Here is a 14,199-nt window from a genome sequence, read left to right on the forward strand (position 1 = left end):
TGTTATTTTGTCTTGTTTTGCATATTTACTTTTTTCTCCCTCATATTCTCCCACTGCATCATGTTTATTTTATTGCCCTTTCATTATACTTTATGCTTCCATTTTCCCCTTGCAATCTCTTTCTGTAATGCTCCTCTCTATGTCTCTCCATATTACTTCTCTTTGTGCATCTCCCTCTGTCCATCCATCCATTTGTCTCTATGACGACCATCATTTAGGCATCTTTCTGTGTATGCATCTGCCTTCTATCTGCTTATCCACCTGTCTACTCATCCATCCATCTACCCATCCATCCTCCACTCATTCATTCATCCATCTTCCTGGGATAATTGCATTTCTGTCTATGTATCTTTCTGTGTATGCATCCATCTGCTCTTTACCTATCCACTCATCCAACATTCTGTTCATCCATCCACCCATCCATCCATCCTGCTTTCATGTGTTCATCCATCTTCCTCTGGAAAATTGTGTGTCTGCCTCCCAGTTTTCTCATCTCTCTTTCTAGCAGTCTCTTCCCCTTTGGCTGTTTTCCTGCCCTTAACCCCAAGAATACATTTCCTTTTGCCTTTATCTCCTCTCTTGTTTTTTCCATCCTTTCTGCCTTTCAGGTTGTTAATATGTTAAGAGCCTTAATGTCTTCCAAGGTTCCTTAGCTCTTCCATGGTTAGGAAGTGGCAAGTCTCTCATGAGCTTCATTACAAGAACTATTAATTCTCTCCCCTTACATACCTGTCACCTCAATTTATACAGGGGGAGTGAGAGATAATCCTGGCAACTCTCCTCACATTTTATCCTTTGGCTCTGAACTGTATCCAGAGCCTAGGGGATTTGGAACAAAAGTGCAGAGATGAGGAGAGAGGAGGAATGTGTCCTGCTGATAGGCTTTTGATAGAAAGATGAATACTGTACCAGTGTTTTCTGGGATTTTCTTGGTTTCATTTGAAAACATTGTTGTTGCACAAATTTCTTTTCTTCGCCCTGTGTCAGGGCTTAGAGAGGGATGAATCTGTATGGAACCCTTCCCTTGAAAACCTAAGTCTCTCTGGGGGACAGTGGAGCTAAATATTAAGATCAACAAAATAGTAGATTTAAACAATATGCTCAAAGGGAAAAGCAATTAATTTTAGTGGGGACAGAGACAACCTCACAAAAGAAATGAAGGATACTGTCTCGTGTCACTGCTGTATCCCAGGACATAGTTCATAAGAAGTACTCAATAGACAGGTGCCACATATGAGCAAATGAGGAACTGGTGGTAAAGCTTTCTCAAGATTTCATTGGGTACAGACTCTATGGAGGAGCACTGCAGACAGCAGGAACACAAGAAGAAGGATTTGGAGAGGTAAAGGAGCATCTTGTACCCAGAGACCTCCTTCAGGATAAATCTACTCATTCCCTAGCTTTTGATATCAGAGAAGGAGAAGCAGCCTGTGACGAGTAGATAGAGGATATGAGGTCAGGACAAATTCACCTGCACAGGTCACCTAGAAGAGGATTATGAATAACCTTACCTGCCAAAGCAACTAATTCATATTTTCTCCCTCTAAGTCCTGGTACATTCTTATCAAATAAATATCTAATTAATGCTAGAATTTAGACGGGGCATAAGGGGTAAGAGTGGTGACAGGAAACAAGTTATGAGACCTAACCTAGAGCTGCATCTCAAGAGGAAAAGGATGAGAAAAGATATGGAGAGTAGTCCAGAAATGTCACTAGTGGTATACATATGTCTGCTCTACCAATGTGCACACACACGCATTCCTCTTTTTACATCTGGTCTCCATGAGACCCATATGGAAAGATAGAAAACCTATTCTTTCCTACAATACACTTTAATATCTCCTACAATCGTGGGACTCATACACAGAGCAACATGGAACTATTCTTTCTTTGGGCCCTTTATCTCAAAACAAGGATCTATAACTTAATATGTAAGCCCCATGTTATAGAACTGATGTCTTAGGATTGTGGCAGACCTGTGGATTCTAGGATCAAGTCTGACACTATATGTGTTTAGAATCTCATTTGGAGCTCTGCATTTGCCTGCAATTTCATGATCTTCCCATTATCTGAGCTAACAGTCTTCATGGTATGAAAAGCAATGTTCTAGAATCTGACGCTTGTAACTATGTCCTGACTCAGCCTTCTTTAGGCTGTGAGATTTAGGGTTAAGTCCCCTAGCCTTTCATAGTTTCAGTTTTAGCTTCATAAAGTTAAGAATAATAGGAATGTACACAATGTCACAGATGCTTTCTGGTGCTGTAGAATGTTATAAAGCACGTACAATCAAGTTCAGAATTATGTGGCAGATCGCTTTGTCTTTGAACTCACGTGGAACTTGATGTGGATTTCATTTCTGTCACGTTGCAAGCTAAGTGGTCTTCAGCATGACACTTTGACTTTCTAAGTCACAGTTGACTTACTGGTAAAAAAAAAATGGACACCTTGTATCTGTGTTCCAAAATTATGAGGATTAATTAAGTAAAGGGTATGGAATTCTAAATCCATTTCTCTCTAGCACAACTAGCACATGGCAAGCCATGGTGTACTTGCTGTTATTCTATGTGAAATTTTTTATTTGTATTATTTTCTCTCTTACACATGCAGTGAATTCACATTAATTTTTGTATCCAGTGATGTGAATGTCTCTAGGGTTTAATCATCCTCTTTCTCTCTAAGGGAAGAAGCAATGCTGTCTACCTACTTTGAAACCATCAATGACCTGTTGTCATCCTTTGGGCCAGTCCGTGACTGCTCTCGGAACAACGGAGGCTGCACCCGCAATTTTAAGTGTGTATCTGACCGGCAGGTGGACTCCTCGGGATGTGTGGTAAGTGCCTATTTGGCAAGACTATAACACTGTCCCAGACATCAAAATCATTTACTGATGGCCCCACCACATGAAGGAAACTGATCAAAAAGGAATCCCGTTTCTCAGAGCTGCTGCTACTGTGGCCTTGTACATATCGAGCTGGCTTGATTCCTTCATCTGGAAAGTGGGATAATTAAATTTACCTCTTGGAATTGCTGGAAGAATGGACATAGATATTAGAATTTGAGTACCTGCAATACTATGGTTCCTCAGCCTCCAGAACTTCAGAGTTTATTTGGAAATAAGATAGGGTATTTATATCTTATATCTGGAGACACAACAGGGAGGGGCCTGTCAGTGAGATATAAATAGCATGTAAATAGTCACTTTGATGTGGTCCTGAAGAGAATATTTCAGCTGAGACCTAAGGTTTTAGATATTGGCAATGTGAGTAGTTGCTACTAGAACTGACTTCAGAAGGAATGTATCATGCTACATTAGGAAAAGAAAGGTGAATAGTGATGGCTAGGACAGAGACTTGGAGGGAGGAGGCAGCCTTGTTTTCATGGAAACTCAGTGTTTAGTGTACCATAAACAAACAGGGGAAGACACATAAGGCTCTCTGTGTTGCAAGTTTGATGATTTGTTTTAAGGCAAACTTGGGGCAATTGTTTTGAATGTAGGTTCTAGAAATGTATATTCTTTGGAGGAAGTTGAGGAAAGATACATCTTAGGAGCCTGACTCTGTAGCAATTGAATAAACATATGTGTGTGTACGTGTGTGTGTGTGAGAAAAAATTGTCCCGTAAATTAAATTTAACCTGGCATTTAGGACTCTTTGATCTGAACCCTTTCATGTTTTTCCAGCCTCATGTTTTTATTACTTTATTTAATTCTAGATTAGACCCCATCTGCAGTTAACTGCCTAAGTTGCCTTGTACATAGGCAAATGTCACCCTATTGGAAGAAAAGCACCCAACAGATTCATTGCATTCTGGGTCTACTTAATGCCAAATCTGTGTTGACTATAGCAGTGTCCAGCAGAGTTGCCTATTCTATTTATTTTAAAAGGTGTGTGGGGATCTCCACACACTGCTGAATTTGCACTTTACAGTAAAAGTGGTAGCCACGAAGCCAGGAAATGCTGTCCCATTTCCTGGGACAGGGATGGCTAGGGAGCTGTAGATTATCTTAGGAAGGGACTGTGAGATGTGTTGGAGTTCGGGGCACTGAGGGCATCTTGAGAGGTAAAGAGTGAATTCTGGGGGCTTCCATGGATTGATCCCCTGCACTTGTAGGCAAAGGAGCTGAGATAAGATGGTTTAGAGGGAGTAAACCAAGTAAAGGGCACATCTGGTTCAGGCCAAGACACCTACCCATGTGGGAGACATGGGCTGGGTTAGATAGCATCACCCACCATCTGCTGGTGATACATACAAAAGCTAAGATTGGGAGACAGGTCTGGCTTGGTCTGCCCACAAATGTTGGGACAGGGGTTGGACTACATCAGGCTGGACAACAACACCCACCACAATGTGAGAGAACCAGATCGTGGGGGCAGATGCTGTAGGGCCATTGTGGACTCACTTCTACAGGTGGTTCTTGTGGGAGTTCAGGACTTGCTGGTTGGTATGAGAGCTGGGTTTGGTGATGCGTCAAGCCAGGCTAGACTCCTGAACTCACTGACTCTCAGGAATAGAGACTGGGAGAAGGGCAGGTTGCATGTGTCACACTGGGCTTCCTCACTTGCTCATGACTATGCAGTGGGAGGCATGACAATCAGGTCATTGAGTGCCCTGTCAGAGAAGGGAAAGCAGAATAGGTTAGACCAGCCTCCTGGCCAAGCTTTGCAGTATGTTCCTGGATCTGTGGATACACTGAAGTGGACTTAGCCAGTCAAGATAACTTTGAAAGATATTTCTCAACTCTGGTGCAATGAAGCGGACAATGTCAGTTGTATCAAAACTACTCAAGAAACACCTTTGAAACACTCTTCCTCATATTGGGATCTCTAAGTTGTCATCAAATGACCGTCCATCATCCCCAGGTGCTGTAGTTTGACAGCAAGGAGCGGCCCCTTCCCCTTCCTCCACAGGGAAGACAGGAGAAAAAAAAAACAAAGAAGAAAAAAAGACCTGAAACATTTGTTCCATCCACCTTCCTTCATACCTCGACCCTTCCCACCCTAATCAGAGGCCCAAATGGCGTGCATCCCTCCAAACTATGTAAACAATATTAAAAATAAAATAAAACATGCAATTCTAGATTAGAACCAAATGGCTTACTTGAATGTAGTTCTTGGAGCAAGATTGCCTGTTTAATGCCTCAGGACCTTTGCTCATATCAGTCTTCCTTTTTGGAGTACCACTCTTGCAGTATGTGTTGCAAGTCATCTCCCTTGTGAAGACTTTGCCCTCTGCTCCAAGAGCAGGGGTGATGGTCTTCCAAGGATCATTACAGATTAAAAAAGAAAAGATTTATTTCTATTTATTTTAAAAACAGAGTTATAGAGGGAGAAGGAGAGGCAGTAAGAGAGGGGAGAGTTTTCATTCACTAATTCCTCAAATGGCCTCAGTGGTTGGAGCTGGGTTGGGACTAAGCCAGGAACCAGGAGCTTTTTCTAGGTTTCCCACATGTGTTCTGGAGCCCAAGAACTTGGGCCGTCCTCTTGTGCTTTCTCAGGCCACGAATGGGCTGGATCGGAAGTGAAGACTGGAATCAGCAGCCATATAGGATGCTGGCACGACGGCCATGGGCATATTCTCTGTGTGGACCCCAATCATCTCTCTTTTCTGTACCAACATTTCTTATATGGCCTATGGCTTCATAGTGAAAGCTTATTTATACCTCCCATACACTGAGGAACAGACCCAGGGAACCTTTGGATTCAACTTAGTATTTAGTACCCATCATACTAAATAAAGAACTGAAGAACCACAGATGCTGAGGAATAAGGCACGTATGGACGGAGCTCACTGAATGAAAGGCAAGGCAAGAAAATCACAGTTGATACTCAGTGTATCTGTACCCTAGTGGGTGAGAGAGACAAAAACCAAGGGACCAAATAAAAAGACAATATTCTAGAATCTGGGGTGATGCGGCAAGATTTTATTTGAGAAAGAAAGTTTGACTAGTTTTTAGAGATAGATGGGCAATTAGAGATCTAACTAACTAGGATTTGTAGGATCACAAGCAACAGAAACTCAAACCACTTAAAGAAGAAAATGATTTGGCTCAAACGGAAGTCGTTACAACTGGATTGAGAAGGTCCAACAATGTCAATGGGGCCCTTCTTTCCTAAGCTCTGGCTCCCTTAACATTGTCCCATTCTCACATCAGCTATACTCTGCATTCAGTGAGTACTGCATAATAAGAATGTCTCTTTCCAATCCCTCTAACTAGTGTCACAGAATTCTGTCTCATTAAATCCACTTAGTTCTCATGAAAAGTGCTGTCCCAACTGCTGTTCAACGAGATAGGCTGAGTTTGACGCTGACCAGTCTTACTGAACATTTAGCCTGTAGATAGTTGTGCTTGTACGTGGTCGTGCACTGGGGGAGAAGGCATAGGCAGTGAAAGAAGAATCGAGCGCTGCAACAAGAAAGAGCATCATGGGTGCCAGTTTGGCCTATGTCAGCAGCTTTGTTACCTCAGAGTATTGCAACCCAACCCAACTTTTCATTTTGCGTATTGGAAAACGAGGTCCAGTTGAGGGAGAGGAAGATCTGACATGTCTCAGAAGGAATCAGTGGACAAATAGCTCAAAATGATGCTCTAAATCCATGCTGTCTCCACAACATGAGACTGACTTTTATGAAAGGATTAAGTTGTCTGCCTGTTTCCTCTTTTCTATCAGTTCTCTTCTCTGGGCTAATTAAACTCCTTATCCTGGAGGATAAATGTCCGCTAAGAAGGAAATCGCAGAATTCAGGCGGATGCGTATGTGAGCTTTCTCTCTACATGTGTGGCGGAAGTTACCGTTCTTCCCCTCCCACTAATTTAAACTGAAAGAGAGGGAGAGAAAACATTCATTCTCTAGAGGTTAAGAGAAACATTTGGCACTCTGATGAGATTGCCAAAGGCCTTCCTCACCAGATTAAAGGTTTGATGTTAAAGCTGCAACTCCAGAGGTCAGTGGATGCAAGGCATACCCTTCCCTGTGCTCTCAGAATTCACAGGGCAGCTCTCACTTTTCACATGGAGGCTCAAAATCCCTTTCATTTCTCTGTAGAGTTCCTATCATGCCTAAAAAGGGAAGCTTTTTCTCACGGCCCCTTCCAAAAAACATCGCCTATTTTTAATACACTCTAAAGTTCACAAAGCAAGTCTACATTCAAGAATTCATCCTGGCAACAAACCTGGATGATAGATTATCTCTTGAATGAGGAAACAAGGCTCAGGAGGAAGTGACTGTCTGAGGTATGACCACCAGGTGGCAGGATGGTGGGCCAAGAGCCCATCTTGGTTGGCTGCCTTAGCGTTGGGGCCACCTGAGTATGCTTTCAGATGGAGCTAAGAGGAAGTGGCAGTGGAGAACCATGGGGAAAGAATTTCAAGTGGCTTATCTTTGACTTGGTCATTGTGTTGCTTTAGAATCTGCATTGAATTCAGTAGCCTCAATTTTCCATCTTTCAAAAGCGTGCAGCAATTTTTAAACTTGCAGATCTCCTGGAAAAATCAAAGACTACTACTAACAATGATTTCAATTTACCAAGTATCATTTTTGCTTGAGATGATAAGACCAAGTGGCTGGTGCTTGCATGTAGTAGGAATGATACTCGGGGTCACAAAATCTAGAAAAGCATACTAATATATCACAGTGTTTCTATCATTAAATTTAATTGCTGTTCTGCTTCATCCATTGGCAGTGGGAATGATAATTCCAGCGAATTTTGACATTTTGACTCCCATCTCTTGCTGAACACATAAATTTCAGGGGCTAGTGTGTCCCTAAGATGTGGGAATAAGGAGACAATTGATGTGGACTGTCTTGCTTCAGTCTGGTACCTGCCACACCTGTGCCTTGTTTGCTGTTCTCTTTCCTTTCTTGTGTAAAGGAGTGTATATTCCCACCAGGTTTACAGGTGTATGGTCTGTCTGCTGCTTTGTAGTCTTCATGCCAAAAGGCCATTTAAGACCAGATGGATCTGTCCATCAGAGGGCCTCTCTACCCTCTTGAGATGCAGAATATCCAACAATTTGCAGCACCTAGAGGATCTGAAGGAGTGTATCTGAGGTTCTGTTGGCCTAGGCTTGCCAGGGATGCCTTTGTAGTCATTTGGTTTCATGCCAGTCAAGAGCACTTAACCATGCGTCCCAGCAAACAGATGTTATTGTGCCAGTGAGGCAGAGCTCTTTTTTTTTTTTTTAACCTCCAAGGCTCTCAGATCCACCTGGTTTTTCCATTCCTTTCAGCCAGCCACACAGTCAGCCTTTGGGGAATAGAACACACCTCCATTTCATGGATGCTAATTAGCCCTTACCAGTTTATCTTGCTTCATTTCCGTATTGCACAAGTTTACCTTGCTCATGTCCACTTCCCTCTTCCCAATGCTGGAATGATATTTACTTCTTTGTCATTAGGAAGGAGTCTAGTTCTGTAATAGATCGCAGAGTGTTACAATGTTTTATTGTTAATTATTTGGCCTTTTCTCTAGAACTCAACATCAAATAAAGCATCTGGCATATTTTGTTTGGTTTTCTGATTGGCTGTGGTAGCCTTCCCCTGAAGTAACGTTTTCCCAGGAATGCAGTCTCAGTTCGGAGATGGTGATGGGTATGCAGTGAGCAGAGCCACATCCCTGTCCTGCAGGCTGTCAACATCTTGATGCCCAGAACATGTGACTGTTACATTATCTTACATTATATAAAGGAGAATTAAACTTACAGATAAACTGACTTCCCAAGAGAGAAGTGATCCTTGGTTATCAGAGTGAATTCACTGTAATTATAAGAGTTCTTGAAAGTGGCTGCTGGTGCTATAACCTAGTGGCTAAGTCTTTTCCTTGCAAATGCTGGGATCCCATATGGGCACTGATTGGTGTCCTGGCTACTCTGCTTCACATCCTGCTTGTGGCGTGGGAAATCAGTAGAGGATGGCCCAAAGCCTTGTGATCCTATTCCCTCATGGGAGACCTGGAAGAAGCTACTGGATCCTGGCTTCAGATCGACTCTGTTCTGACCATTGTGGCCACTTGGTAGTGAACCAGTGGACGGAAGATATTTCTGTCTCTTCTTCTCTCTGTGAATGTGACTTTGCAAGAAAAATGAATAAATATTTTTAAAAGCGATTTAAAAGTGAAAGAGGAAAGCACATCAGTGGGCCTGAGGGGTGCAACAGTTCAGGCTGTGATGGTAGACGAGGGGGTTGCAAGAATGGAGTGAGTCAAAAGGAGCTCGGAGAGGCTTGCCAAGCAGAAACAGATGAATCACCCCTGGAAGCTCCAGAAAGGACTGTCTCACTGCCAACACTTTGATGTTAATCCAGTAAGACCTGCACGGACTTCCTAACCTATAGAAGTGTAAGGTGATTCTATGTTGCTTTAAACCCCCACGTCTGTAATTGTGTAGTATCACAGCAATATGTTAATAATACAATATGGAAGACAATACAGGAAAGGAGAATGATAGTGGAGATAATAGATAAAGCATTGCCTTATCAGTTTTGTTTTCCATTACTTCCAGGGAGATCTCACCTCTTGACCAGGGATGGTAAAAGTAATAACAAGAAGCATGCAGAAAGCGGGGAGCCTTGAGGTCTCTTTTAGTGTCCTAAAGATTAGAAAATTGTTATGTATTAGAAATATCACAGTTCTGACAAATAGAATGATGTTAGCAAGATACACTTTGAAATATAAGCTATGTGTTCCTATGTGTGACAGGAACACATTTGCAAAGTTTTAATCAGCAAAGAGGCCAAAACCAGAGAAAACTGCAGGCTGTAATCATAGCATCCCATGTTGGAGCCCTCCAATGCCATCTCAAAGTAACAGCTGCCACCTGGCACATTTCCTTGGGTCTGTAGTGGTTTTCCCAGCATGAGGAAGAAGCTCTGGATTTGAATGCTAGATAATCTAATGAGTATGGTCCATCCTGCTCAGCTTTTCTTGACCTGAAGGGTCAGTACTTATCTTCATTATTCCAACTATCTATTGTTGTATAACTAACCCAGACATCAGTAACTTAAAGCAATTATTTTGTTTTACTTTCAATTTTGTGGGGTAGGAATGTGGGAAGGGTGCAGCTGGATGTTTCTGACCTATGCTTGACAAGGTATTCAGGCTGGAGATTCATGTTTAGGAAGGTGCTTTCATGTCCTTGTCTGCTCCCAGGGCCATTGTAATAGGCAGGTGTGGCTGGCTGTGTGGGATGTCGGGTGATGCTGCCCACTACAGTGTCTGCACATGGACTGGGTTTGAGTATGATGACAAGGAGGCTGGCCTTACAAATAAACTATTCTGGGATGGAGTGTCCAGAGAGCTACACAGACACTGCAAAGTTTCTTAGGACCCAGCTTCAGAAACCACAAAATGTCATTTCTACCACATCCCACTGGTCAAGGAGGTCATTAAGATTAACCCAGATTCATTGGGAGAAATGTGGATTTCACCTGTCAATGCAAAATATACCAAAGAATGTGTGGCCATCTTTAATCTACATTACCTAAAGCATGGGTTTCAAGAAAAGAGCTACCAGAGTATGAGGAGATCTTGCAGACATAACCCAGGCCAGCACTTCTCATGGTATATGGAAAATAGAAAAACAAATCCCGAGAATGATGCATCAGTTGATAAAGTTTATGTAAAGAGGTGGTGATGGAAACCATGTTTATTTCCAAGATTCCTCCTAGTAGTACCTTCCCTTAGTAATGACTTAATAGCATCAACTTTGTGGAATCAACCCAGATGTTAATTTAGCGACACTCCTCTATTGAGCAGTATGGAAGGAGCAGAAGATGCAGAGACAAGAGCTCTTGTTGGAGACAAGCAAGACTTCTGTGGGGCGACGGCATGACTTCCAACAGCTGCTTTGATTTCTGTGAGGTTTCCTAAGAAGGTTAATGTGAGTGCTGGACAGAAGGGAGTCTGAGAGAACCGAGAGGGTGCTGAGCACCTGCTGAGTGCTGCCTGGCTGCCGTTAACAGTGGTTGATACTAATGACTGTCATCCTAGATGGGTACCATCATCTCTATTCTGTGAAGAAGAAAAGCTGATGCTCTGAGAGCCACCATCTGTGGGTGACAGGTGTGGATCTAACTGCTTTGTATTTTGATGGTCGATTCTCATAATAACCCTGTGAGGAGATGGTGTTTTCACCTTCACTTTATACATGAGAAAACAGAAGCTGTCTTATAAGAGACGCAGAAGGGACAAGGGTATGTGGTCAGTTGAAGACATCCTAGAAAGGACTGAGGGGAATGAAGGTACCTGTACACTTACAGGAAGTGTGTAGCTTTTAGGAGGTGTCCCTCATGCCAGTTCCGATCCCTTGTCTCCAAATCCCAGGCCCATCTGAAGCCAGTTTGATAACCCCGTCCCTTCGAATTGTCCAGCCATATTTTCTCCTCCTTTCCTCCATCTTTTTCCATTTTGACCTAAGAAACCATTGGCCTCCCAGATAATTGGACCATAGGATGCCCAGCTGCCTAGAGATGCTGAAAGGCTGCCCGTTTTTTGACATCAAGATGAATAAAGATGCGAATTTTCACTTGTTTTGGGTCAGATACCTCATGGTGTTTCTGGGAGGGATGTAAACATTGGAATGATGCTCAGTAAGGAAGAGAGGCCGCTTTGTTCTTTGTCCCTCATCCTTTTCCCTTTTAATGATTCAACTGAGTTGTAATTTAAAAAGTCAGAGCTTGGAGGGGACCGGCAAGATAAGGCAGAGGAAGCATCGGGATGAGAAATCTCTCTGGAGCATAGCCCAAGCACTGCTGGCCAGGGGAAGCCAGACCCTGTTGGCCTCCTGGAAGGCTGAGTTGTACTCAGCACAATGGGATCTCACTACAGGAGACTCATTTTCCTCAATGGGTTCTCCTCTAGGCTTATTCTATCTGTATAATGATAGATTCCAAGTACCCTCAAAGTACCATGTGAACTTTTTTTTTTTTTGGCCAGCATTTAAAATTGGAACAATGATGCTTGGCATATTAAAAAAAAAGTTAAGAAAATGCAAGGTGTTGGAGGCAAGGATTTTTATGGGACTACTGTCAGAGTCTTTTTAAAATGAATGCATTTGGCCCAGTGTGGCGGCCTAGCAGCCAAAGTCCTCACCTTATAGGCACCAAGATCCCACATGGGAACCGGTTCTAATCCGGGCAGCCCCACTTCCCATCTAGCTCTCTGTCTGTGGCCTGAGAAAGCAGTTGAGGGCAACTCAAAACCTTGGAACTCTGCACCCACATGGGAGACTCAGAAGAGGCTCCAGGCACCTGGCTTCAGGTCAGCGCAGTTCCAGCTGTTGTAGACGCTTGGAGAGTGAATCAACGGACGGAGGATCCTCCTCTCTCTGTCCTCCTCTCTGTATATCTGACTTCCCAATAAAAATAAGTAAATCTTTTTAACAACAATTCATTTTAAGACTTATTTTTAAAATTTTGCCACATTTACTTTACATATAAAATGAAGCATACACATAAATACAGTTGTTTTCATGAAAACAGAGATATTAATATCAGAAAGTAAGAGATTGATGACAGTGACCTTAATGTGGGGGAAAAGATACATTGTCATTTGCCTGTATATTTCAGTGAACAATATTTGTATACCAAATAATGGCATCTACACAATGCTTATACCCTGTTTATATATTCCACAGATAAAATGTAATATTTATCTTTCTGCATGTGGCTTATTTCACTTTAGCATAATAATCTTCAATTTTCAACTATTTTGTTTCAAAACAAGTCCACATATAGAGACCCCTGTATAGGTACCTTCACCGGAAAAACTATTTCTAATATCATTATTGCTATTCATAAATGAAAGAATGACTGCTGTGAATAAGATAAGCCTTAAAATTCATGGGGAAAGTGCATATAGAGGATGCAGGAGGGCTGTCATGTGCTAGGCCCTATGATAAGCACAGAAAAAAATACATCACTACATTGAATCCCCACAATTACCATGTGAGTGCTAGTATCACAGTGCTCCAGTACTGTGTGTGAGGAGAGGGGAAATATGGGAAATTTACCCAAGTTCAGCCGTTAGGCACAGGCAGAGCAGAAAGTCAAGCCCATGTCAACCAACTTCAAAAGCCATTCTCTTAACTCATCAGAACGACAACTTCCAGAGAATGAGAATATTTCCTGAGGGACACAATGAATGGCCCATCGTCAGGGAGTCAAGGGGGAGGGTGCTTCCTTCTCCCCAGCCTCCTGTGAGGTTTAGGATTTAGTGTTTCCTCTATGACTCCAAGAGATTGGAAGTTAAAAGAGAAGGAGCATTGGAAAAGAGGAGAAGGAAATTCAGCAGAAAAGGAAGCAAGGACTATATCCATTGATTCAGACCTTGGCCGTGGGACTTAGACTTGGGGAAAGAAATGGAGGGGACTGCTCTCAGTAGAGCCCTCTGGCATTCTTGTTCAGCAGTAAAAGGGGTGGCATTTTGGGATTCCCCAAATTGTCATGCATGGCATTCTTGTGAATCCTACACTCTCTTTCATGACATTATTTTGTTCCTCCTGTGACATTTGAAGCCCTCTCTGCTTTACCTCTAATTGTGTGTCTATGGATCTCAAGCTTGCTGAATCTGGTGGTATTTCTGGTAAGCTGGTTTTATTAAGTGAAGGTCATTAATGTGAAAGCTGGCGACTATCCCTTGTGGGTTTACGATCTAATTCCTGGGAGAACAGTGTTAGGAAAGGAGCCCCAAGCTGGAGGCAGCAGGTGGGAGCTGCAATCCCGGGTCTGTTGGTTGTGAGCATGGAACAAAACACTTCAGGGAGGTTGTGCCCATTTGCATAGGTGGCACCTTGGTAACTCGGAAAAGGAATTTGTGTCCAGACTATGTGCGGCCAATATCGTACTAGGTTCCTTTCAGAGCCTGGAGTCTGAGATCTCATATGATGTGTTCTCAGAGGGTTCTGGTGCTAAAACTGGAAGCTCCTGAGCAGTGAGGACAGCCTGTGTTGCAAGGAAGGGAAACGTAGGGGGGTGGGGAAATGGGAATCCTCATCCCTTTGCTTCTGTTTTGGAAGCATCTCTGTACTTATAGTTGGCGTTTAACTATATCCTCCATCCTCCATGCACCTGCCTCAGACATCTGCACATTGGAACAGGTCCCTCCAGGGGGAGACATGGATGTGCTTACTCTATCACCCTCATCCTCAACTTAGTGCAACCAAGCAGAATATCTGACATCAGAGAAAGCTAAGCCAGAATCTCAATG

At 42.9% G+C, this 14,199-nt stretch overlaps 1 protein-coding gene across 1 annotated transcript in view; it reads left to right on the forward strand.

Moving 5' to 3' along the window:
• The window catches only part of ASTN2 (astrotactin 2), a 936,573-nt gene that overhangs the window by 532,499 nt on the left and 389,875 nt on the right, over nt 1–14,199 (forward strand). The window contains exon 11 of the mRNA XM_040963108.1: nt 2,680–2,830. Coding sequence (XP_040819042.1) covers nt 2,680–2,830 — 151 coding nt within the window. The remainder of the gene's footprint in view (nt 1–2,679; nt 2,831–14,199) is intronic.

This window comes from Ochotona curzoniae, unplaced genomic scaffold (genome assembly GCF_017591425.1).
Source record: "Ochotona curzoniae isolate NIBS_2020 unplaced genomic scaffold, NIBS_Ocur_1.0 scaffold_3208, whole genome shotgun sequence".
In the NCBI taxonomy this organism is placed as follows: domain Eukaryota; kingdom Metazoa; phylum Chordata; class Mammalia; order Lagomorpha; family Ochotonidae; genus Ochotona; species Ochotona curzoniae.